Consider the following 26,713-nt stretch of genomic DNA (forward strand, 5'->3'; position numbering starts at 1 on the left):
AATATTTGCACTGTAAAAAAACAAAAAAAATATTTTTCAATTCACAAGTACTGTAGTGCAATCGCTTTATCATGAAAGTTGAACTTACAAATGTAGAATTATGTAAAAAAAGACTGCATTCAAAAATAAAACAATGTAAAACTTTAGACCCTAAAAGTCCACTCAGTTCCACTTCTTATTCTGCTAATAGGTAAGACAAACAAGTTTGTTTACATTGACGGGAGATACTGCTGCCTGCTTCTTATTTACAATGTCACCTGAAAGTGAGAACAAGCGTTCACATGGCACTGTTATAGCTGGCATTGCACGATATTTACGTGCCAGATGCACTAAAGATTTATATAAAGAGAAAAAAGAAAAGGAGTACTTGTGGCACCTTAGAGACTAACCAATTTATTTGAGCATAAGCTTTCGTGAGCTACAGCTCACTTCATCGGATGCATCCGATGAACTAACACGGCTGTTACTCTGAAACCTAAAGATTTATATGTCTCTTCATGCTTCATCCACCATTCCAGAGGACATGCTTCCATGCTGATGATGGGTTCTGCTTGATAACGATCCAAAGCAGTGCGGACTGATGCATGTTCATTTTCATCATCTGAGTCAGATGCCACCAGCAGAAGGTTAATTTTCTTTTTTGGTGGTTTGGGTTCTGTAGTTTCCACATCAGTGTTGCTCTTTTAAGACTTCTAAAAGCATGCTCCACACCTCATCCCTCTCAGATTTTGGAAGGCCCTTCATATGTTTAAAACTTGGGTCAAGTGCTTTAGCTGTCTTTAGAAATCACATTGGTACCTTCTTTGTGTTTTGTCAAATCTGCAGTGAAAGTGTTCTTAAAACAGACAACATGTGCTGGGTCATCATCCGAGACTGGTATAACATGAAATATATGCAGAATGCGGATAAAACAGAGCAGGAGACATACAATTTCCTCCACAACGAGTACAGTCACAAATTTAATTGATGCATATTTGTTTAAATGAGCGTCATCAGCATGGAACCATGTCCTCTGGAATGGTGGCCAAAGCATGAAGGGGCATGCGAATGTTTAGCATATCTGGCATGTAAATACCTTGCAACGCCAGCTACAAAAGTGCCATGCGAACGGCTGTTCTCACTTTCAGATGACATTGTAAGTAAGAAGCAGGCAGCAGTATCTCCTGTCAATGTAAACAAACTTGTTTGTCTTACCAATTAGTAGAATAAAAAGTAGGACTGAGTGGACTTGTAGGCTGTAAAGTTTTACACTGTTTTGTTTTTGAGTGTAGTTATGTAACCAAAAAAAATCTGCATTTGTAAATAACACTTTCACGATAAAAGAGATTGCACTTCAGTACGTGAATGAGATGAATTGAAAAATACTATTTCTTTTGTTTATCATTTTTACAATGCATATATTTATAATCAAAAATAATATAAAGTGAGCACTGTGCACTTTATATTCTGTGTTGTAATTGAAATCAATATTGAAAATGTAGAAAAACATCCAAAAATATTTAATAAATTTCAATTGGTATTCTATTGTTATAAGTGCGATTAATAGTGATTAATTTTTTGAGTTAATCGCGAGTTAATTGCAATTAATTGACCGCCCTAATTTTACGTGATTATAAGTGATCGCAAACAGATCAAAGCAGATTACCTAGTAAGTAAACAAAAATGCAAACTCCTCTTAACATACCAGATGAATTAGCAAATTCTCACCCTGAGTGATAAACAGGCTGGCAGATTCTTAAGGGACAAGCTGCCTTTGCTTTGCAGCTTGGGTTTCCCAGGTTTTCATACATAAGCTAGAAATCCCTTTAGCCTGGGGCCATCACTTCCTCTAGTTCAGTCTTTGTGCGTCAGGTGTTTCCAGGTGTGTTGTTGTAGGGAGAGTGAGGTACCATCATGATATCATTTCCCCCTTTTAAATCATCTTCCCACTTGCTGGAAAGCTCTTTTGCTGTGACCTGGGTCAAACAGTTCCCATTGTCTAGTGCTAACTCTGAGAGGTTTCTGTTTTACACGGTTCCTGAGGTAATCCTTATGTTTGTGTGCATTTCCACAATAAGCCATTAACATTGTTTGACCTTTTTACCTTTGTACCTGAAAGGCGGCTTCTGGGTGTTTTCAACCTCACAACATGTTTCAGTAACACATACTTAGCCAAACTTCATAACTTCACATACCTAATAGCACATACAATCCAACAAGACATTAATGTCTTGCAGATCAAGACTTTTAGAATGATATCTCACAAGGCATGCTTTGTGCAAAACATATCCTAATTATATGACAGTGGTGGATAAGGGGGTGCCAGGGTGTCACACCCTATACTAGCCATCTTCAAAAATATATGTGATGAGGTGGAACAGTTACTCTTCCTTGTGTCAAATTGTGCACTGGCTTTCCACCCCCATTCAAGTAACTGGAGTTGCAGGGTTGTAAATCAGGGAAGAATTTGCCCCATTGTAGCTTAAATAATTTTTAGCATTTTTCTCTGTTTGATGTTTTCATCTTTTCACTGGAGATCAACTAGTGCTTACACTTTCTGCTGGCCAGGGAACAATAGTTTAAGGTGGCCAGAGGCTGATCTGCACTGGTTTTATTCAGTGCTAACATCTGTCACCATGCCACTGTATACGCAAGCCTAGTCATGTGTACTGAAAGGGTGATTTGTCAAAGACCTGCTTTTATTGTCACTTGAGGGAGCTTCCATTTTTCCTTGAATGTTCACTGCAGGGCCAGCCTTAGGGCCAGGCAAACGGGGCCCACGCCCAGGGCGCTGTATCCAGGGGGCACCACAAGGGACTTGGGCTTCCCCTGGCTGGCTGTGGCTGGACTCCTCTCTTCTCTGGCCCCTCCCCTGCTCTGGGCCAGCAGGCTTCTCCCTGACCCCTCCCGCTTCCCTCACTCATGCCTCAGCCAGTCGGCTGAGGGCTCCAACTCTGCCCCGGGGAGCCCAGAGTGGCGCAGCCGGGGCAGTCGCTGGCGGCACAGCACACCGCTCGCTGCCTGGAGCGGAGCCAGGTCCCTCCCTGCCTGCGACCCTGCGCCACTCGATCTCTGGTGGGGGCCGGCTGGGCCGGGGCCAGGAGGAGCAAAATTTCCACATGAGTCGGGGGCAGAGGGGGGACTTAAAGTGACAGTGTGCTCACTGTCTCTCAAACTTCCCTAAAACACACACACACAGGCTCTCACACCCACTCTGTCTCACAATCCCCCAACACAGATTGTCACACACACATTGTCTCTCTCATACACAGACTGGCTCTCATACCCGCATACACTCTGCCTCTCAGTCTTCCAACTCAGATTGTCACACACACAGAGTCTCACACTCCCCAACACACATTCTGTCACACAATCCCCCAAGCTCACACACAGGCTCTCTCTATCACGCGCGCACACACACACACTTGTATTATTATTGTTGTTATTACTGCTTGGTACTTCCTGTCAAAATGCTTGTGGTGAGCCAGGAGTGGTTAGGGGCTGCAGGAGGGCCGTGGGCTCTGGCAAGATGCAGCCCCATGTGACAGCACGAAGCCTGCCTTGAGCCGCAGGCCAAGTGCCAGACACCACAAGCCACCCCAACAGCACAGAAGTAAGTGTGGCATTACACCATTTACCATGCCACCCTTACTTCTGCGGACAGAGGCCTAGGAATAGGAATTTGCTAGTTGTAGCAGTTACTCATTGTGACATTATCTGATTAAAACATGACCATGTAGATCATTGTTGCAACCACTATTATATATTTGCAACAAATCTTGCACAAAATGTGGCATGTAAGATGTCTATGAAAAGGTTATGATTTGCTGAATATGTTTATGCTATTGGTATGCATATATCATTTTTGTATTTGAAGTTATGAGTACTGGCTCTATACCTGTATTTCAAATGTTGGCTCCTGGGGTAACATCCACAAGGTGGTTAGCTAGCACATCTTGAAGGGACTAGTCAAAGTAAGTGGCTCATCAAGGGATACTTAACTCACAGTGGGCCATGGGAGACACCCATCTACATTGAATGGACTTTCCTGTGGACATTCCATATGAAGTGTAGGTAGGTGATGGCGGAGGAGCGGGAGCCCATAGGAGCCAGGGGTGATGGTGGGAGGAGGAGGAGGGAGGGCGCCAAAATACAAGTTCACCCAGAGCACAATTTTCACTGAGGCCAGCCCTGGTTCACTGAATGGTATTCATCAGTAAAGGCAAGTCCATCTAACTGGATAATATAGCCATAGTAATAATAGCTTGAGTGTATGTAGCACCATCATTGATGAAGATTTCAAAGTGCTTTACAGACAGTGGCCCATCAGTTTCCTTAATCTTTCTCACAGCAGGAAGTGAGATAGAAGGACTTCAAAGGTGTAGTTCATACAGAGGGGAAAGGCAGGTGTATGGGATCTTGTACTTCCATGACCACAGAGTGGGAGCTGAGCAGAAGAGTGAAAGAGAAGGCAAGAGGCAGGGAACAGCAACTTTAATGCTGTGTTCTTCTTCAAGTGCTGGTTCCTGTAGGTATTTACTGTGAGTGTGCATACATGAGACTGGAAGATTCTTCACTAGCAGTGCCCTTGGTCCATGCCTGCACCTCCTCGGGCTCCAAACCAGAAGTATAAGGGTGGCCCAGACCAACCATCTCTCCAGTTCCTATCTACTGCTCATGGTCCAAGACAAAACTCCAACAGTATCCGCAGCTTTGCTAGAATTCCTGTCTTCTGCTCAGGTTTTCTTGTAAATACTTTTACTTTTTACTTTGCGTATACAGTGTGACAAAGTTCCTGCTCTACCTTCGTGGGTCTTGCGCTTATTGGCAGATTTGCTCACCTTGGAGCTTCACGGCAGCCCTCACCTTGGCCATTTTTCTGAACCCACAGTCCAGGTCGACTCCTCCTGTGTCTGACCAGGAGTTGGGAGGATTTGAGGGGTACCCAGGCCCACCCTCTACTCTGGATTCCAGCCCAGGGCCCTGTGGAATGCAGCTGTCTAGAGTGCCTCCTGGAACAGCTGTGCGACAGCTACAACTCCCTGGGCTAGTTCCCCATGGCCTCCTCCCAACACCTTCTTTATCCTCACCATAGGACCTTTCTCCTGGTGTCTGATAATGCTTGTACACCTCAGTCCTCCAACAGTCCACGTTCTCACTCTCAGCTCCTAGTGCCTCTTGCTCCCAGCTCCTCACATGCACACCACAAACTTAAGTGAGCTCCTTTTTAAAACCCAGGTGCCCTGATTAGCCTGCCTTAATTGATTCTAGCAGCTTCTTGATTGGCTGCAGGTGTTCTAATCAGCCTGTCTTAATTGTCTCCAGAAGGTTCCTGATTGTTCTGGAACCTTCCCTGTTACCTTACACAGGGAAAAGGGACCTACTTAGCCTGGGGCTAGTGTATCTGCCTTCTATTACTCTCCTATAGCCATCTGGCCCGACCGTGTCACAACAGATAGTGTTTTGGGATTAGGAATTCTGCCACCGTTATTCCCACCATTCAGGTCACCTGTTATGCCCTAAATCCTGCATGGCCTGCCCCAGGATCTTCCCGGTTGGTAATCCCCATGCCTCTTGCTTGTACTGCATCGGAGAAGCTCACATTCCATCCAAGTGCAAGACTTATTGTTCATTTCCACCTCGTACATGACTCTCTTGCAAATTCTGATTTAGGATGCATCTGATGGAGCTCTCCATGAGGCCACAGCCCAACTCTGGGTCTTCTGACCCTGCTGTACATCAACAGGATCCACCTATTACTAGCCATCTGGACTGGGTTTACCTTAGTCCCATATCATCCAAGTCCAGGCTTAAAGGCTCTAGCAGGCACAGACAAGAAGAGTGTAAGAAAAAACACGCTAATAAGAAGTGGGAGAAATCCTCACCTAGTCCCTCTAAGAAGAGAATTGCCTCCCCTACAGCTTCTAAGTCAGGTGAGACTCTGCACCTTGGTGTGAGTGTGTCTGGAGTTGCCAGGGAGCGTGGGTCAGTACCATCAGTACTGAGAGCCGAGAACACTCAAAGACTGTCGCCAATTTCAGGCTGTCCTCAATAAGGGAAAGATCATAGCAGTTGTCCCTGCAAGTGTTACTTAATGTGACACTGTACCATGGTGACTTCAGTAGTCATCATGAGGTGGGCTTTTGGCTTCACCCCTCAAGGTTTTCTAAGGAAGTCCAAGCTATGGTGGAGGACCTCCCCTTTGGGAGTAACATTCTGTTCAGCAAAAAATGGATGAGTCATTACACTCTCTCAAAGGTTCCCAGATGACCCTCCTCTCCCTGTGGAATTATACTCGAGCACATTGGAGGAAGTACTCTAAACCGTCTCCTTACAGTCAGCATCCCTCCCCCAGCTCTTTGTCAATCAACAGACTTACAAACCACCAGGAAACGCCAGAAGTTACACCGCAACAGACAACATACTCGCCACTTTTCACCCGCAACCCCGTCAAGAAGTCATTTTGACAGGAGCTTCAAGAGCTCCAGCCAGTCTCCACATCGCCAGATACCCACTTCTGCTTCTTTCCAATGTATCAACACGTTACACCAGACAGATGGGTCCCAGAGATCATCTCCACTGCTACACAGTAGAATTCCTTTCCATCCCTACATGAAATCCCTCTCCCCAGCCCTCTTCAGGGACCTCTTTCATGAGAGGTTTGTCAGACAGGAGATAGATTGCCTTCTTCAGCTAGGAGCCATAGATCCCATGCCCCCTCAACACAAGGGGAAGGGTTTCTATTAGAGATATTTCCTTTTTCCCAAAAAGAAGAGCAAATGGACACCCATGCAGAATTTATTGCAGTGACTTTGGACTCAACTTCAGCCAAAGGCTATTTAACTCTGGACAGGTTCCTCGCAATGATGAACCTCACTGCCCAACTCTGTCTGACAGCTTGTTCCGATCGGATCGTTTTAGCTCACATAGCCACCTGTTATACATAACACCCTACATAAGGCTCCATCTTTATTGCCTTCAGGTGTGGTTATGCATGGTTTGTGCTCTGAACAGAGATACCTTAGACAAACCAATCTCAATCATCAGAGAGCAACCAAGTGGCATCAAATTTTTGAGCCCAAAAAGAATCCCAGCTACACATCAATCTACTGAAACTTCAAGGAAGGTATGAGGCTTGCAGAAGGTTTCTGTTTTTAGCACATTCCCGACATGTTCTGGTCATGTTGGACAACATGACCACAGGGTTCTACATAAATAAGTAGAGGACAGTGAGGTCCACCCCTCTTTGTGCAGAGGTAGTCAGACTATGGAATTGGTGCATCCAACCCCAGATCACCCTTTGAGAGGTGCACCTTCCTGGAGTAATGAACACCTTAACCGACAGCCTCAGCAGACACTTCTACAGGGACCATGAGTGGGAGCTTCACAGCCTGATGCTACAGAACTTCTTCCAGAAATGGGGGTCCCTGTAATGGGACTTCTTTGCATCACAGGTAAACAAGAAGAGTCCAACCTACTGCTCCTGTACTGCTCAAGTGCACAATACTAGAGGGAGTGCATTCCTGGTACAATGGTCAAAACCACTGATGTATGCTTTCCCAACTATTCCCTTCTTACCTTGGGTCCTTAACAAGATCAAACAGGACAAATCAACAATGATCCTAGTGGCAACTTGGTGGCCGAGACAGTTTTGGTTCACTAGCAACCGCCAGATGTCCACACACCCATATATCAGCTTACAACCATTGCTGAACCCTCTGACTCAAGACAAAGGTAAAACCAGCCATCTCAACCCAACATCTGTCCACCTCAAAGCCTGGTATTTGGATGGGCAGTGAGCTTAGCGAGCTTGTGCTCAGAAATACAATCCATTCTCACTAACACCAGAAAGGCTTTTAGAAAAAAATGATATGCTGCCAAATGGAAGAGGTTCTCCATCTGGTGCCAACATCGCCATGTACTTTTGCTGTACTCTGCAATCACTACCATCTTGGCATATCTCCTGTTGCTGAAGTAATCGAGTTTATCCACCAGCCCATCCACTAGTTTATTTTGTGTACATGTGGCAGTGATTAACGCATTCTGTCCTTTGATAGACAGCTTCTTGGTAATCACCTACACTACAACCAGGTTTTTTGAGAGGTCTTCTCAGAATTTTTCCTCCAGTATTAGCATCAACTCCTAACTGGGACCTTAACCAAGTGTTGTCAGCTCTTATGAATCCACTTTCGAGCCTTTGGCCTCTTGCTCCCTTCTCCATATACCCGAGAAAGTGGCCTTCCCGATGGCAATCATCTCCACCAGGAAAGTAGGTGAGCTTGCATCACTTATGGCAGACTTTCTCCCTTTGTGGTTTCATGAGGCTAAAGTCCCTGAAGTTGCACCCCAAGATCATCCCAAAGGTTCCCTCTGAATTCTACCATACATCTACCAGTATTCTACCCAAAACCTCATGTCACCAAGGAGGACAGGAAGCTCCATTCTCTGGGCATACATAGAGCCCTTTCTATCAGTAAAGGATGAAACCCTTTAAAAATCCCTTTAAAATATTCATCTTTATTGCTGAGTAGATTAAAGACTCTGGAAATGGATTTTGGGCTGCATGCTGCTGTTTTATGAACAAATGGAAACCTCTCCTCCTCAGGATATGAGCACCCATTCAAATAGAGCACATACTACTTTCATAGCTTCTCTCCAGTGAATTCTTCTCAGAGAAATCTGTAGAGCAGTGACATGGAGCTCACTGCATACATTTACCAGACATTACACACTGGTCCAAGCTTCTTCAGCAGATACGTCCTTCGGCACAGCAGTCCTACAATCTGTGGTGCAGCATGGATCCTCGCACCCTCCTCCTCAGTGAGTACTGTTTGTGAGCCACCCACTGTGAAATACACATAGGGACCAGTGCTCTAAGAAGAAAGGAAGGTTCTTTCCCTTATAGTAACTGAAGTTCTTTGAGATGTGTGGTCCCAATGTGTATTAAACTACCTGCCTTCCTTCCCCTTTTGATACTTCCTAGTTGATTTGTGGTAGAATAGGAACTGAAGAGGTGGTCAGTCAGCCCCACCCCTTATGCCCTGGGTTCAGAGCACAAGGAGGCGCAGGGCACAAGTGTGGACCAACATACTCTGCTAGCGAAGAATCTTCCAGTCTCAGGTGCATAGAGCATATGCACTCGCACCCATGGTGAATACCCATAGGACCACACATCTCAGAGAACTCGTTACTAAAAGTTAAGTAACCTTCCTTTTCCCCTCTCACAGCAAAGTTAAAGAACAGACTACATTGCAGATTTCTGTTGTCCTGAGCAATGGTAGCTCTTGTTTCCAGCTTTAACATATTCTGATGTCTAAATAGGTGGGGTGGAAGGGAGGGGGTCAAATGATTTTTAGGATAGCAGAGATGACTGCTAATTTCAGGAAAGTATAGACAGCTGGGATCCATAGGAAATAGCTCTGTTGTCCCTGTGGACATCCTCCTGTTCTAATAAAAACTGGATATTTCTCCTACCTTTATTGATCTGCTGCTGATAGTAGAAGGTGGGATGAAATGAAAAATGGCTTTTTAAAAAGTCTTTTAAATGGAAGGGGGGCGACACGTGGGGGGGGAAAATTCTTCCCTAATGCATTGTTTTATGCAAGAAGAGGGAAATGTGCAAAGGAATCACTTCAACTACTACTGGAATACAGCCATCTTTGGGACAGCAGCCCATTGTGTGTCAATACATTATACCTTTGTTTTAGGACAGGAAGTGAAGAATAAAATCCAGCTGAAATGGTAGAGGTAGTTTCCATAGTAGCATGTTATCACTATCACAGTTAAAGTTTTGACAAAATACTGGGGTCAGAAACCCTACAAATGCAAAAAAGGCTACCACATCTTTAGTGATTCGAAATAGAGTTATGGATGTCACCTGAATGCTATAGTGACTCTTTAACACCATGCTGGTGTGTTAGTTCAGTACTGACTCAGTGAGAAGAGTGTCGTATAATGAATTGACAACACCACAACCTGTCCAAGTTTTTCTTGGAGCTTTCTCATCCAAATATTGACCAGCCCCGACTCTACATGGTTTATGAGAACTTATCGGGTTACAACCCAAAGTCATGCAGCTACAAAAGTCAAAAGGTGATCAAATTTCCAATTCTAATATAATAGCTGAACAGTTTCATAAAGTTACTCTGTTTCATGTTTGCTGTTTATAAAGCTAGTTCCAACAGGATCTTTTAGACCTCTGTAAAGAAAAAGTGAATGTGAATTGAGTCTAGCATGAATGGGACAGTATGTATAATATATATATATAATGGTATTGTGTGTGTGTATAATGTTTGTAATATAGGAAAGACTGTGAAAATCATGAACAAAAAAGTATCAAGTATCCAAAATTAAGGGCCTTGACCGTTCAGTGGGAGTCAAAGACACATAATACAGGAAGAGTTCAGCATCTTACAGGATCAGCCCTCAAGAATAGAAAACTTTCTTTATAAGGGCCTGACCTTGCACTAGGCTCTTTTAGAATAGGCATGTGCAGAGTCACATTGCGGTCTTTGGGACTCCGCTGAGATACAAAGAGACACAAATCTACCCTAGCAGATACTAATGCATGACTGGGGCCTTAGTAAGTGAAAAAAGATGACCTGACTTGGATCTGAAGTAGCTCACTGATTTATGAGTGAAGCATAAATATTACAAACTGAAGAATTAAAGTGTTGCTCCACTTTAAGTATTTGGTAGTCGTCTCTAGAGCACATTGTTTTAGTTTATAAAACTTTATTGCATTTTTCTCTTTACCTGCAATGTTTTTTGTTTTCATAACCAGACATAAAAAGTTTTCTGAGCCTCTGCCAATAGTAAAGGGGCATTAGGTAGCAATATTGCAAAGGGTGAGGAAATACCTGGGAAGTTTTATACTGACCCTATCTCGATTATCGGAACAAAGACATTTCTAAAAACATAGCATATACCAAAATGGAAATTAAAAAACAGGTCTTGCATAAAAATGAAAAACTGTCAGTATTTATATGTGATCCCGTGTGTGTGTGTGTGTGTTTTAAAAAAAACAACAAAAAGCTGAGAGGTGATTGAAAGGTTTTATCATCTGCGTTACTTACAAGTGGCAAAGAAAAGAGCAAGTTATATAGGTTCTTCCACACCAGAGCTAATAAGAGCTTTATACCATAGTATTCTGAATATGTTAGGTGTTTTCAGAAAAACTGCTTTCGAAAAGTCATAGTTTTTAAAAACAATTATTGGTACTATTTTTCATATCCCTCCACTGCTAAAGATAAGGTTTTCTTAGTACCAGTAGTCCAAGTGCGTAGGTCTCAGAGGGAGAGAAAAATGCTACTTTTTCCATACTGAGGACAATATGCTAAGGTGTGATAACTTGTGATTTACCAGGTCACGAAAGAAATGCCTTATACCATTGGAACACAGGAATACAAGATCAGACCCATAATCCATCTACTCCAGTATTCTGTGTCCAGGGCCGGCTCCAGGCACCAGCGAACCAAGCAGGTTCCTGGGGCGGCAAATGTAAAGGGGCGGCAGGACGTTGGGCTCTGGGGCGGCAATTCGGCGGCTGCTCCGTCACAGTGTGTTTTGCACTCGGCGGCAATTTTTTGCACCATCAGCCCCGTTCGGCGGCAGTTGGTTTTTTTTGCCACTTGGGGCGGCATAAACGCTGGAGCCAGCCCTGTCTGGGTCTGACAGTTATCAGTACCAAATATTTTAGAGGAAACTACAAGAAACCTGCATTGGACAATATGGAATAGACTGTCTTTAGGAGAAGTTTCTTCTGAACCTGTGAATTAATGGATGGTTTACAGAGCATAGAGGTTTATAAGTCAATTTTGTACAGGGTATGACACAGGTCTGTCAAATGTTGGAGGTTTGAGTTTGACTTCAGGGCCCCTTTTTGTTGTTTCAAAATAGCAAGATAAAATAATTTGTGCCCTCCCCCACAGTCACAGTAGTAAGGTTAAGGATTACACGATGTCTTAAAAGATGGATTTTATATTGATTTATTGTGGCTCATTCACAATTATTTTGAGAATAAAAGACAATCTAGTGTATGTGTATGCTTTCTATAGCATGTGAGCCGATAGATGGCTAAGGTTTAGAGGAGAATAAAAAGTTGATGGGGGAGAGAGATTTTGATCTTCTTCCCTACCCAGGGTGTATGCCAGTGGATTTCATCACTTTTCTGAGACAGTGATTCAAGGCTTGTCAAGGAGATACTTGAGGGCAGTAGGTGGATCTTTCCATTTACCTCTTATTTCTGAGGCTGCATTTCCCCCATTAAATTTCCTTATCTCCTCCCTTTGCTTCCCTTGCCTCATTCCTGATCAGTCTGATTTACTGGTATAGGGACTATCACTAAGGCTACATTTTAGTCACACGTATTTTTAATAAAAGTAATGGATAGGTCACGGGCAGTAAACAAAAATTCCTGGCCAATGACCTGTCCATGACTTGTAATATATACCCCTGACTAAATCAGGGGTGGGGGGGTGTTCCCGGGAAGTGCCACGGGTGCTTGTGGGGGGGGCAGCCCAGGGGTGCCATGGGTGCTTGTGGGGGAGGGGGAGTGGCCTGGGTCCCCCGCTGGTGCAGGTGGGGGGTGTTGGCTGGGCTGGCAGGCTCCCTACCCAGCTCCTCGCGGCTCCCTACCCAGCTCCTTGTGACTACATGGAAGCAGCAACATGTCCCTTCCCCAGCTCCTAGCTCCACGTGCTTCCCCCGCCCCAAGCGCTGGCTCCGCAGCTCCCAATGGTCAGGAACTGCTGCCAATAGGAGCTGTGGGGGCTTGCCTGCGGGCGGTGCAGCGCGTGGAGCTAGGAACTGAAGGAGGGACATGTCACCGCTTCCAGGGGAGCCCCACAAGGTAAGTGCTGCCCAGAGCCCTCACCCGCTTTCGCGGTCAACCCCCAGCCCTGAGCCCCCTCCCACACGCACCCAAACTCCTGCTGCTGTTGGGGGGCGGGGTCCCTGGACCAGCCGCACTGGCTGCTGCAGAAGTCATGGGGATCCCGGAAAATCACGGAATCCGTGACTTTTGTGACAGACTCGCAGCCTTAACTATCACCATTGCAATTAAGAACTTCAGTTACAAATACTAAAAACATGTCAAGTGTGTATCCTGTCCCTTTTCTTCCCCTCCCCAGAAACAGGAATTGGCAGAAATCCTAAAAACCCATCAACACAGTGGCTGTGATGATCAAGGCTTTACAGAGCAAATATTAGACAAAATTCATAGCAACCAAAACAAATCATAACAATAAACACACAAAACTAAACAAAAAGAGTTAGCCAAACTTTTTTTTTTTAAGGCTTAATCTACTGTTTGAGAAATTAGTCTTGATTCTGCTCCTCATACATGGCAGTGAGACTCATTATCCATTCCCCTAATGCTTTAATCTTTTTCTGGCTATTGCCCAGGCTGTTCATCATATGCATGGAATCTCTTAGTCTGGGAAAGGATTGGTGGTAGATTTCAGAATTAGAGTTTAAACAGAAATGATTAATATGGTACATTGGTAGAATGAAGTGTTATGTTTCAAAGGATGCCTAGCAACAAACGATTTCACAGATTATCCTAATATGGTGTACTATATTTCAAAGTCTGGTTGAAACATTAAATGAATTTCAAATTAGGAATAGGAAATTCAAACCAGGAATACTCTTAAATGGGCTCAGCATAGCCACCAACGGCCTCTCAGCTTTTAAGGATGTTCTTGCAGAACTGTTGTAACTCTTTGCCAAATTCTTTCTCAGAGACGGAGTAAAACCAGGATATAATTTCCCCATCACATAATCTGAAACACTGACCTGTTTGCAGTTAAATTCACACACTTCAGGACAGAGTTTTTGATGTTTATTTTATCTGGCTTTTTAGTGAGTACCTACTAAGCATCTGAATACTTGAACAAAGATATTTATTGAACTAGTATTCTTGCACCTGCTGTATGTGTGGCACAGCCTAATTAGCCCACTGGTAAAGTCCATCCTTGTTACTTACATTAGTGAAAGTAAAATGCTATAAAGCGGTCTTCCTGAAATTCTGCAAGTGTAGGGGATCCAAAAAGGGTGGATTTGAGGTGGAGGTGGTAGTGTGTGTGCAAGGGGAGTAGGGGGCAGTGTAGCTTTGCTGCACTGTATTACCCTTCTTCTGATCCCATGGACTGAGAGAATTGTGCTCCATTTGGCAGGGAGAGAGGGCCACAGCATCATCATTCATCTGCAAATCCACAGGGATTCCTTCAGTTAGGATAATGTTGATTAATTCAGCATTATATTACGTGTTCCCTCTCTGGTGAACAAAACCCACCTGAGAAGGCAAGGGTTGGGAGCAGGAGCTAGCCTGAGGCTTTTCACGGAATGAGCAATCTGAACAGACTTGAGAATCTGCTGATATTGATGTCTCCAGTTCAGTCATGATTGTGTCCCTGTTGGTCAATTGATCCATTCTCTTATTGTTGATACTGATGGGTGAATCGTCAATAAGTGGCCTTTTAGGTCTGCTAAATTAGCCTGGCAATATTGTAAGCAGAAGCTTTTCTCATCACTGGTTTAATCCTGCCAGTCCCATGACTGTTCCACACATGGCAATCTATTAGGGCGAGGTCTCATCTCTGGCAGTTCTGCCTTTAATCCTGCCTGGGACCAGGAAGTGCAGAGATATATAGAAATTAAAATGCCATTTTAACAAACTAGTGTATATGAAGGTTTTACCTTTAACTGTGAGTGTCTGAATTTGTGGGGTTGCCTTGAGACTATAATACATTTCCTATCTTTTATTCTGCAAAATTATAACTACTGAGCATTTGGAAGATCTACCCAAAGAATAAAGTACTTATAAGTAGGCTGAGAAATGTTAGTTTCCTAAGGCTCTGCAGTCCTGCAGTGAAGGAGGGTTAATTTTGTCTAACGATAACACTAAGCACACTGACTCGCTGTCCTAAGACTAAGAAGATAAACATGTTGTTCACGTTTTAGGGGGTTAATATTTTTAATAATATGTTTAATATTTTTACTTTCAGCTGCTGTACATATTAATTTTTAGAGCCTTTACATACTTACACATTAGTATTTGTTTAATCAAACAATATAGTGGATTGTTTGCAGTATATGAAACTTTTTATTGTATTTTATATTATACCTTAGCCAAAGTGAAAGAGAGGAGTTTGAAACAGAGTTCAAACAGAAGTATGAACGGGAGAAGACTCTGCTAACAGAGGAAAACAAAAAGCTCTCAAATGAGCTTGATAAGGTGAGCGTTGCTTGGCTGAAGCTAGAGAGTTTGAAGACAACAATACAGGATCTTAGTAGAGATGTATAAGACCCATTTTAGGTAACTGAATCCAACATGTAATCTCCAATATAGGATATATCAGAAGTTCAACTGATCCTGCACAGAAGAGTGTCTCCCATTTGGTTTGAGAAGAGAATCGAGTCTTATCTGATCTTCTAAATGTATTTTTAAAAGAACTAAATTATGTTGATTTTATGGCTTTTTCACAGAAACTCTTGACAATTCTTTAAGCCAAAATAAAACAATAATGATTTGCTTGCATGACCCAAATAACCATGTAGTTGACCAATAATGTGATTACTTTACATGTACTTTCATGTAGATTACTATGAAATTGTACTTGGTCATTTCTACCTTGGAAGATGAAGTGTTACTTTGAGATCTTAAAAAGCTACAAATCACAGGGCGGCTGTGTTAGCATTACCATGTGATGAATGGAGGATGTAATTACAATGAAAGAAGAATTGAGCAAAAAATAATTAAGCTAGGTTATCTCTTTAATGTTCATTTTTTCCCTGGGTTGTTCCAGTTCATTGCTGGTTGGCAAAGGTTACCTAAAGCAAGAAGTTCACTTGATTTTTAATTTGCTTTTATGTGTATTTTAAAAAATAATGGAAGACATTTTTAAATTACCATACTGTACAAACTAAGAATATTTCCATAACAATGTAGACATTTATATAGATGTAGCTTCAAGTACTATAAGATTAGAGGCTTTGATGTTTCTGTACTTTGCCTTATTCTGTTAAAGATTTTCATTGTGCCTTGCAAAATGACATGTGAATTTTTTAGATAGACCTATTAACATTCATAATCACAGATCATTAGGACCTGGAAAAAGTGCTCAGGGGACTCCTATTTAAGTATAATTACAGATGTTGGCCATAGAGGAGACCCGTTTTACTGATAAATATACAATTTAATTTGGGGAAAAAAGAGCGAAACAGATTAAATTTTGCATCATTCCAATTTGCTGTTATAATTCAGTATTTAAAGAAATACATGTACTGTATGGTAGATAGAGTAGGGCTTCATGTTCAAGCCTGCATAGTCTCTGGTCCAAATTTGACCTATACGAATAATTATGTAGTCTAATTTGTCCTTGATCCCTGATATTAACACAAACCGGTTCTGGCCTTGATCTTGTAGGGTGTGAACATGTGAATAGAACCTGTGTGGCTGCAAGGAAGGTTAACCACTGGATATATTCCTCTATTTAGGCTTGGTCTATACCACAAAATTTTGCCGGCATAGCTGTCAGCTTGGAATGTGAAAAAATTACACACCCGAGCTGCATTAGCTATCCTGGCAAAATCCCCAGTGTAGACACAACTATGATAATAGACAAGGGGTGGGTCAGCATAGCTAATGCCATTCAGAAAGGTGATGTGTAGCTATGTTGGCAGAAGAACTCCTGCTGGTTTACGCTATTCTAGGAGGCTCTGTTGGCATAGCTATGCCAGCACAGCTGTACTGGCAGAGGCTCTGTGTAGAAAAGCTTGTAGTAAGTTGCAAGATGAATCCCACTCTCTATCTATAAATGTGCAAGGTAGAAAAGGGATTGGGGTGAGCAGAGAATGGGAGTGTCTGAGGAGACACAGCGGTATACTCCTGGTACACTACCAAGCAGGAGTAACTTGGTGGCTGTATAGCAGAGCTGTAACACAGGATCGGACTCTCTTGCACTCCCTGTCTTGCTCAACACTTTTAATTTTGTGCTTCTACATGCAACACTACACACCTGTACTGTGCAAGATCAAGCCCTAAGATAGGAATGTCACAAAATTGTAATTCTCATGGTATCTAAGTTTGGACATGAGAAGAAAATGTTTCAGCCTTTGTTGTCATATGCAGTTTATTCTGATAGGTGATACAGATTTTTAAAGTGGGCACCCAGGGGTAGGGCACAGGGAGGCAAAACTTGATCAGGTAGGTCAGCAAGAGGGTTAAGTCATAGCTCTTCATAGATTAAATGGGGTTTTTAAATCCTCTTTCAGCTCACCACGATGTTTGAGAGGCTAAGTATGAACAACCGACAGCTAGAAGAAGAAATGAGAGACCTGGCAGATAAAAAGGAATCTGTGGCACACTGGGAGGCCCAAATTACTGAGATCATCCAGTGGTGAGTACCCAGCTCTAGTGTCACTGCAGAGCTCCTTGGCACAAGGCAGTTGTGGGGTAGGGCTGCTCATGCATTTTCATTAGCATGTTGCATCAAGAAACCCAGACTCTCTTGGTAAAATCTCACAACTGTCTAGGTTTGAGCTAGATTATTTACTGGATGTTTCTTTATGTTCGGGGTTTAGAAAACCTTGTTCCTCCTTAAGAGCGAAAGTTGTCCTCACAACTGCAACTGTTTAAGCACCAAAGAACCATAGCCATTGGGTGTGACTTGTGGCTTTGGGAGAACGTTGAAAGGAATCATGTGCTTAGCTCACTCTTCCAAAAAGGGGCTAAGGAGGCTGGGAAGATTTGTATAATTTCTTTTTCAATACTGACTACTGTGGGCTATTTTATGTGTGGCAGAGTAAAACAAACTCAGTGTAATTCATATGCAGTTTTACAAGAGAGCAACAATTCCTAAAGCTCAAGCACTTAGGGTTAACAAGTAAGAAGTTTCATTGAAGTGAACTCCCTAATAATGCCGTCATCAAACTGTCATGTTGCATTTATAATGGTTCCTATCTCTTTCTAGAACACTGAGGGAAAAATACAAGTCTGAGTTTAAACTGTTAATGGAAAGAAATTTTACTGGATATTACTTATTTTAAAATCTTTTTTTTCTTTTTGGCCCATTGTAATGTTTAACTTGTGTGAAAACAATTTGTATCCAAACATTTCTACATATCAGTCACTTTGAGGGGATTTCAGTATCTTATGCTAATTTTTTGTTGTTATTTCTTAAGCTGTTTCCCCCCCATTTTGTCTCATCTTGTAGCAGCTGAATAATGGGACTTTTTTTTTTTTTTTGGCATCAAAAAAATGGGTAAACGTTGTCTTTTTAAGGAAACCTGGTTAGGTTGACAGTGTTTTGACATCAGTGTAATTTATTGTCCATATTTGGACAAAGCTTTGGTTTTTGAATATGGCCACTCAATGCATACAAAAAAAAGTTGGGCTCTGGAACTCTGGACATTTTCCAAGCAATGTAGTTTGTTTCATGAATGTACATAATTCAGACCCATGTAGTCAGGCCCATACTCTCTGAAGGCATCGTTTTCACAGAGGTAGAGATTAAAAAATCAAATCAGCCTAATTTGTGGATGTTCTTTTCAAACACTTTGTCACATTTCCAATTCTCTCACACAAATGTGAGTGTAGTAGACTCTATGCCAGAATTACAGAAACCAGAAATACAATAAAACCATTCAGATGAAGTCTGTTGTTTTAGGATTGATCAGAACTATTTGTACAGTTAAAATCAAAACAGAAGAAGAAAAAGCTTGGTCATTATAAGTAAAATGTCTTTTTTTTTAATTTTTAAATAAAAGGTATAGTGATCTAGTTAAATGGTCAGAGTAACCAAACCCAATAGGGGATTAGCATGTTATCCAAAGCCTTCATAACCCAACACTTGAGAGCTGTGAAGGAAGACAAGTCAGCCATAGTTGTGTATTGTTTCACTTGGCCATTTAGATGGATAAAACTTTTGCATATAATTATCAAGCAAGCCATTATTTCTCCTCTCCTCCCTCCTGTCCTTCTCTGTTGGCTTTTTTGACTGTTAATGTTTTTGAAGAAGTACCACTCTTGTTGAGACGTATGATGATGGCATGAATGCAAATAATCAGGTAAGGCCCAAAGAAAACTGTGTGTGGTCTGAAAGTGTTTTTTTTAAGGAAAACAAAACATCAGTGGTATTTAAACTGTAACACTTTGAGAACCAAAGTTAGACATCCTATTTGCTAAACTACACAAAGGTATGATAGCCTTTCCAAAAATACAAAAGGAGTTATGTAGGAACAGAGAGCATTTTGGAATGAAAAAAAAAAAAATACAGGGCATGTTTAGTCTTGAGAAAAGAAGACTGAGGGGGAACACAACAACTGTCTTCAAATATGTTAAGGGATATTATAAAAAGGACTGTGCTCAATTGTTCTCCATGTCCACTGGAGATAGGACAAGAAGTAATGGGTTAATGTGCAGCAAAGATTTAGATTATGTATTAGAAAAAAATTTCTAACTATAAAGGTAGTTAAGGTGGAATAGGCTTCCAAGAGAGATTGTGGAATCCCATCATGGAGTTTTTTAAAAACAGGTTGGACAAACACCTGTCAGTGATAGTCAAGGGTTATTTGGTCCTGCCAGAGCACAGGGAGCTGGACTTGACTTCTTTAGGTCCCTTCCAGCTCTACATTTCTGTGAACAGCAAGGAGGCCCAGGTAGCCTGTCTACATTCATATTCTTAATTGCTACACAACTTCTAGTCTTTTTCTTTCTTCCATCCTGAAGACACCCAACAACATTCATTCAGCAGTGCTCAGCCACCATGTCTTTACTCAATTTGTGCTGTTTGTACCTTTGTTCTTCAATTTGTTACTCAAATAATCTTGTAGCATCCTTCTCTTCTCCTTAGAGTTCTGTGCTGCATACTAAAATGCGATGCTCTGTTGGAGATATATCCCTCTGCATGCATACCTGGAGTCCTCTTGAACATCAGTGGCAGTTGTATGTGTTTTGAGAGGAAAATATCAAGTAATCACTTCATATTCAAAAGAATATTTCTAGTTTGGCTATCTGCAAGTTCTTAATTTTTTTCTCAGCACTCGCAGTTTCAATCCAAATCTTCATGTTTCTAATTATGGCAACCGCAGTAGCTCATAGCTGACAGAAGTTAAGGTGGGGTGGTTGGCTCCTCCCCAAATCTAATGGTTTTCTGTCTAAATTACGTGCATGCTCCCCACCCCTCAATAAAAGGTGTAAACCAGCAGGTTTCTTCAGTGCTAAAGTTATGACAGATTCATAGAAATTAGAGATGGGAAACACCTATCTGGTCATCTGGACCATCTCCAAAGCCAATACATTGTTGCTCCCTACAATATTTACAGGATTATTTCCAGCCCAGTTTTAAATAGCACAAGCAGTTGGATTTCCATCACTTCCCTTGAGACACTTTGCCACAATTTAATAGAGATCACTGTCAGGAAGTCTGCTCTGATACTGAACTCACAATTTATTCTGTCAATGTCACCTCTTTACACAGTTAATACCTCCTTGAACCATCCTAATGTGTTCTTCCCTCTCTCAGTAGTTATAGCATGCAAATAATTGTAACTCACCCTTGCCCCTGTTTACTCTAACATGCTGGCGACAGACCTTCACAGACCATCCAGCATCTTAACGGAGTTCTTAGATTGACAAGCTAAAATTATCCAAACCACTCCAACCCTTGACAAGAATAAGAAAACATGAGACTTATATAGTAAAGTATAAATTTTCCCCCTAGGTACCAGGAAAAAGACTCATTACATCTAATACTAATACAGTCCCATTTAAACACCACACTTTCAAATAGCCAGCGATACTATACTTCAGGCCTGTGGCAGAAAGGAGATGAACAGCAGTCTGTGCTATTGATTCACTGAGTGACTTTGCAAGGCACTTAATATGTCTGTGCCTTAGTGAGCTCACCTGTAACATGAGTATCGTATCTATCTCACAGGCGTGAGAGGCTTAATTCTCTAATGTGAAGTTTTTAATGTGCTTTGAGCCTTTTGGATAAAAGGTGCTGTATAGCATGAGAGTATTTTTAGTATTCGTTATCAGTAATAATACAGTAGAACCCCGTTTATTCGAGCCTCCGTTATCCAGCTCTTCGTATTAACCGAACCACCAGCCGCCCAGGGCTGACAGCAGCAGGGCTCAGGCTGGCAGCCCTGGGCAGCTGGGGCTCCCGAAGTCAGCACGGGTCTGACAACCTGAGCCCTGCCACCCATTCTCCAGTTTATCCAGTTTTTTGGTTATCCGATCTTGCCCCGATCTCAGTTAGATTGGATAATCGGGGTTCCACTGTACTTGGTGAAGAACTGGGAAAAATGCACTACTTCAGAAAAATGTAGGTATGGTGCAAAGATTTTTACAAAAGCTAGATATCAACTTCCACATAATATTACATCGCAAACTTTCTCTGCTATAAATCTGTTCTTTGGGATATCAGAAGTGGCCTTTTCTTTATTTCTGAAATTAAAATGGAAGCCTTTTGTCCTAAGCCTCTTACTTTCAGTATAGGGACAGGTTACCTCATTTAAAAGGTATCTTTGGACTCATAAAATCATATTTGAAGGAGACCAGAGACTTTAGAATGTCTAACTTTTCATTCATTTTCTCTCATTGAAACTCAAGATATGCTCTGGAAAGAAGGATAAGACTTGTATTTAAATGTTTAGTTCACCCAGCTCAGGACTTCTTTGATTTCTCATTAAAACACATTCAATCAAAGAGAGAGCAGGTGGATTGAACCTTAGGAAATCTCGGCTCAATTCCTGGCTCAGCTGCAGAATTTTTTTTTTTTTTTTGTAACTTTGGACAAGTCACTTAATCTCTTGGTGCTTCAGTTCTCTGTCTGTAAAATGGGAACAATACTTGTCTCACCTTTGGTCTATCTTGTCTGTCTATATTGTAAGCTCCTGGAGGTGGGTAGTGTCTCCTACTGTTTGTACAGCATCTAGCACAATGGGGTCTCAGTCTCATTTGGGGTGTGTAGATACTACTGTAATACAAATAATAACTAGAAGATTTACCTGATATTTCTGGTGCAGTCTGGATGTCTTGCCAAGCACTCAGTCCTAATGAGTATTTTCAGGACTTTTAAAGGTTTTGTTAAAAATAAAAAGGAAAAAAGTCCCAAAGCAACTATTTGAATCTCAAACCCCATTATTCTCAGCAGAAAGCATGCATGCATTATGGAACAGGCTTTAGGACTCTGAATGGAAGTTGAATCTCAGCAGAAGTTTTGTCAATTGATTTAAAGTGTAAGAATAATAGAAGTTTAAAATATCACTATTGAAAACAGTTTCTCAGATGTATTATTTTTGAGGTAAGAAGTGAAACTTTACCTCACAAGAGTTTTTACTCTCTCCCTGTTTTCCCAAAGTCTCTTGGATTGATAGGTATAAATCAAACCCTTGTTTTATTTTTTACTTTTAAGAAAATTAAATAATAAATAAAAGACTTGCAGGTCCAAGCAGTGTGAAAGGGACATTGTTATATATGAAAAAAGATTGAAAATCGAATTGTTTAGTAAAAGAAAGAAAATGCATTCAGTAGATCCAAGGCATTCTGAGATCCTCAAACCCTTTGCTACATTTGTTAAGGGACTGTGAGAAGGAATGCGAGACCTGGGAGATTAAGACTTGGACAGGCCTCTATTATGCCTAAAACAAGGGCAAGAGCTTCTGAGGTCACACAACACTAGTTTGAAGACGGTCGAATCATTGTGAGCCATTTGCCACCTACTGGTTATCAGAGGGATAGCAGGGCACTAGATTGGAGTAAATAGTTCATATTTATCTTCCTCTTTAACTTGTTCATAGCTATTTTCTGATACAAGGGATGCTGTCTACCAAACCTTGGCCTCAAATATAGATTTTTCTGAAAACAAAAATTTTAAAACAATTAAGCTTCAACTGAAACACTTTCTCTTAAATATTCTCCTGCAGTTTTTTCAGTCCCAACTTTGCAACGCTAAGAACCCGAAAGTACAGTCAACATAAAATAAATGACTGAAATACTTTTCACTGTCTGAGTGAGGGAAATGCATAGGGTAAACAGACTTCATAAACAGTGACAAGCAAACTGGGTCTTTAAATTCTTTGTTTTAAATTAGTAACAAAAATAAGTAAACGTGCTTATTTAAAATCTGTAAAAAGAAAAGGAGTACTTGTGGCACCTTAGAGACTAACCAATTTATTTGAGCATAAGCTTTCGTGAGCTACAGCTCACTTCATCGGATGCATGTAGCTCACGAAAGCTTATGCTCAAATAAATTTGTTAGTCTCTAAGGTGCCACAAGTACTCCTTTTCTTTTTGTGAATACAGACTAACACGACTGCTACTCTGAAACCTTTAAAATCTGTGTATTTTTAATCTCACGTATCCCTGGCGATCTCCGACAGAGGTGTTCTGCCACATATCACAGAACAGAATCCTTAAGGGATTCAAACAAATGACACTCGCCACGTCCCTCCTCCTTGGTGACGGGAGAGTGAGGAGGGATGCAGAAAGCCAGCGAAGAGCCAGCAGCAGGCAGCGAAGTGAGGAGGCTTGGCTGGGCACTGGGTCCGGTTGCTCGGCCGTGTTGGGGCCTTCAGGGGCAGGGGGGTCTGGTGCTTGGAGGGCCGGCAACTTGGCCCAGTGCTGTTGGTGGGGGACAGGAGCTCGGCTTGGGGAGTGCCTTGGGGGGGAGGGGTTGGCGGCTCGGCCCGGCGCTGACAGGGAGTCGGGTAACTCAGCTGGGGAGGTCGGCAGGGGTGGGGGGAACGGCAGCTCGGCCTGGTGGGGGGAATGGCCCGACTTGGTGCTGGGGCCGGCCCAGCACTCGGGGGGGCTGGCAGCTCGGCCTGGTGCTTGGAGGGCGGGGCGGTGGGTCAGGGAGGCCAGCAGCTCGGCCCAGTGTAGCTGGGCTGAGGGGGCCAGGGCTCCTCCAATCACGGGGGGCCCCACAGAGCCTCTCCTGTTAGGGGGATGGGGTTTCGCGGCTCCGGCATGTGCGGGGCAGGGCCTTGGGTGGAAGGGGTGGGCCGGCGGGCTAGCCTCCCCAAAGTGGGAGTTCACCCGCCACCAATGCATGGAAGATTGACACAGGCAGGCTGAACATGATAAGACCAGGCAAGTCTGAGAAATACCTTGTGGCTAAACGTTGATCCATGGCTTGGGTTCTCCAAACCAGGATTATCCAATAAATTTGGCACCTGGCTCAAGAGGATCGACAGGGCACTTCTCAGGCCTTCGCAAAAATTGGAAATATTGAAAGTCTTCACCGTAGCACAAATGATCTATCTGGCAGACCACACCAATTGTAAGAGAACCCTATGGTTTTCCCTCAGTGACAGCATTAGGAGGGCCATCATTTGGTGGCTTCATCTACCTGCAGTAGATTCATTTATGCCAAATCCAGAAATGGAAGACTGGGAGTGACGAGTCTTGCTAGCCTCATATCATCTATTCAGGCAAGATAGTTACATAGAATTTCACACTCCACAGATGAGACAATTCGGAGCATTGCATTGACTAGTGGTATTCAGAATGAATTTAGTAAACTGTGCCTGGCAGCAGGTGGGAAGGTAGAAGTGGTACTTGCAATAACAGATCCAGTTCTGTTTTTTGACAATAACAGAATGCCACGGAGCATCCATGAAACGCTAAATGAGTGGGAGAGGCCAGTCCCAGGTTCAAGTACCCAATCCCTGTAACTGATCAGATGCAGAATTCTCCCAGTGGAAGGAACCACCATGCCAAGACAGTGGAATTGAACATTTCCACAGTGATCCGATCAGCGATAATTGGATGAGATATCACCAGGGTTTCACTGAACGCCAGTTCCTAATGACTTTGAAACTGAAGGGAAACATATATCCCAACAGGGAATATCCAGGGTGGGGGGAAAATAATTCAATCATGAAATGCAGACACTGTTCTGCTAAATATGAATCTCTATCTCATACTTTGGGACAATGTCCACATAAGAAGGCATAATAAATTGTTTAAGATTTTTTGGTAAAAGAAGGATGTAAGCTTGAGTCGGTTGTATATCAGAAAACAAAACTGCACACTGCTAAAGGTGAACTAAGAAAACCAGACCTTGTATATGCCACGGATGGGACAGCACTGATGGTCAATATCACAGATTGTTTTGAATACAAATAAAAAGTTTTCCCAGATGAAGCAGCAGCAGAGGAAGTCAGATACTATCAATCTGCCAAGAAAATAAAAAAATTGATGGGAACCAAATGGTTTCCCCATCAATCAAGTCTTATCGCATCTCGGGATGTAGGAGTAAAGGCAAGAACGAGCTGCTAGACTTCAGTCAGAGAGCTTTGCTATACTCCAGAGATGTCATTAACAACTTTGCCAGCGGAGGAAAGGGTGCTGGAAACCCAGCTGATATCAAGCCCAATGGGACTCCAAGGCCACATGTGAAAATCTCATAATGATTACTGTCTCACTTAATTCATGACTTTGTTCACTGGACATGGCAAACAGGGTTGGACACGCCACCTTGGGAACGGCATGCCCCAAATAACCTGAGGGGGAAAAAACATGGTGTTTTTTTATATAGGTTGTGGATCATGACCTGTCTCTCAGGCCAAAACATTTGAGTTGCACCTCTATTCCTGCAAATACTGGAGGGAGCTCAGACTTGTCCATGGCACTCCAGGACTTGCCCCTTCTGTCTCCTCACTCCTAACGAGTACTTCCAAAGCTGTATTGAAACACTAAATTCTTATTAGTAGGATAAACCTACTAATTCTTATCAATAATAATTCTTAGCAATAATGCTTTATTCAACCGTATTAACCATGTACATGAACCCTGAAGAAGCCACTGTGTGGGTACCCAAAGGACTTACCTTGGATGGATGGCGGAGAGAGATTTCACAGAAATGAAATTGCCAGGTAACAGATTTACCATTCTAGATCACGGTCTCTCTCCAGGTCCAAAATACTTGGGATGCAATAAACAGTAATATGAGGAGGAACAGAGAGATAAGTAGGATAGAAAAATAAGACTTCCTCCTTCCCTAAAAGTTACTATAATTACAGAATTTAGGGACCACTGCCTGGGGGATGTTCCTGCCAAAATATATTTGTATGTTCAAAGTCATTGGCCCTTTCCATCCAGGTTACCAGTTGGGGTGTGCCAAACTAGCTCTGATCCCTTCTGGGACCTGCTTATCTACAACATGGGTAGGCTTTGGTGGTACAGAATTTGATGCACCTGGCTGTGGAGAATGGAGTCTGAAATACAACCTTGTCTGTGGAAGATGTAGTGAGGCTCTTGTCTTCAAAGAGCAGGAAGTTTGGAGACTTTTGTTCACATGATCAGAACCAGAAGGCATGTCTTTATAGAAGGCAAATTCAGGGAATAAGATGCCCTCATCTCGCTTAGGCTGTTTAATAAACTACTGTAAGAAACAGTTATTAAATAGGAACTGGGGGAAGCGTCTAATGTCACTAGTTTTGCAGTCAGTTATGATAACATCTTAGAAGGATTAGAAAGACAACTCTTATCCCTGATGTTGCTTGGATGCTCTAACTGTTAATTTGTGGTAGCATATTTAATTTTTAACTTACTGTCTAAAAATAAACTGCTACATTTCATTGTTACAGTCTGTATTTTGGTCAGATGATGCTGGTCATGACAAATATTTTTTATTTGCTTTCTTAAGCTTTGATATTTGATTTCTTTTTCTTCTTCATTTGTCTTTGTAGCATACACTGTATAATTTAACTGTGCAAA

General features: G+C 42.3%; 1 protein-coding gene across 6 annotated transcripts in view; it reads left to right on the top strand.

Annotated features, from left to right (window-relative positions):
* CDC42BPA (CDC42 binding protein kinase alpha) overlaps positions 1–26,713 on the top strand; it is a 328,646-nt gene that overhangs the window by 231,977 nt on the left and 69,956 nt on the right. For all 6 annotated transcript variants that reach the window (XM_037895609.2, XM_037895606.2, XM_027833828.3 and 3 more), the window contains exons 16-17: positions 15,109–15,214; positions 17,254–17,378. In XM_037895609.2, the coding sequence (XP_037751537.1) occupies positions 15,109–15,214; positions 17,254–17,378 (231 nt within the window). The remainder of the gene's footprint in view (positions 1–15,108; positions 15,215–17,253; positions 17,379–26,713) is intronic.

This window comes from Chelonia mydas, chromosome 3, assembly GCF_015237465.2.
Source record: "Chelonia mydas isolate rCheMyd1 chromosome 3, rCheMyd1.pri.v2, whole genome shotgun sequence".
NCBI lineage: Eukaryota > Metazoa > Chordata > Testudines > Cheloniidae > Chelonia > Chelonia mydas.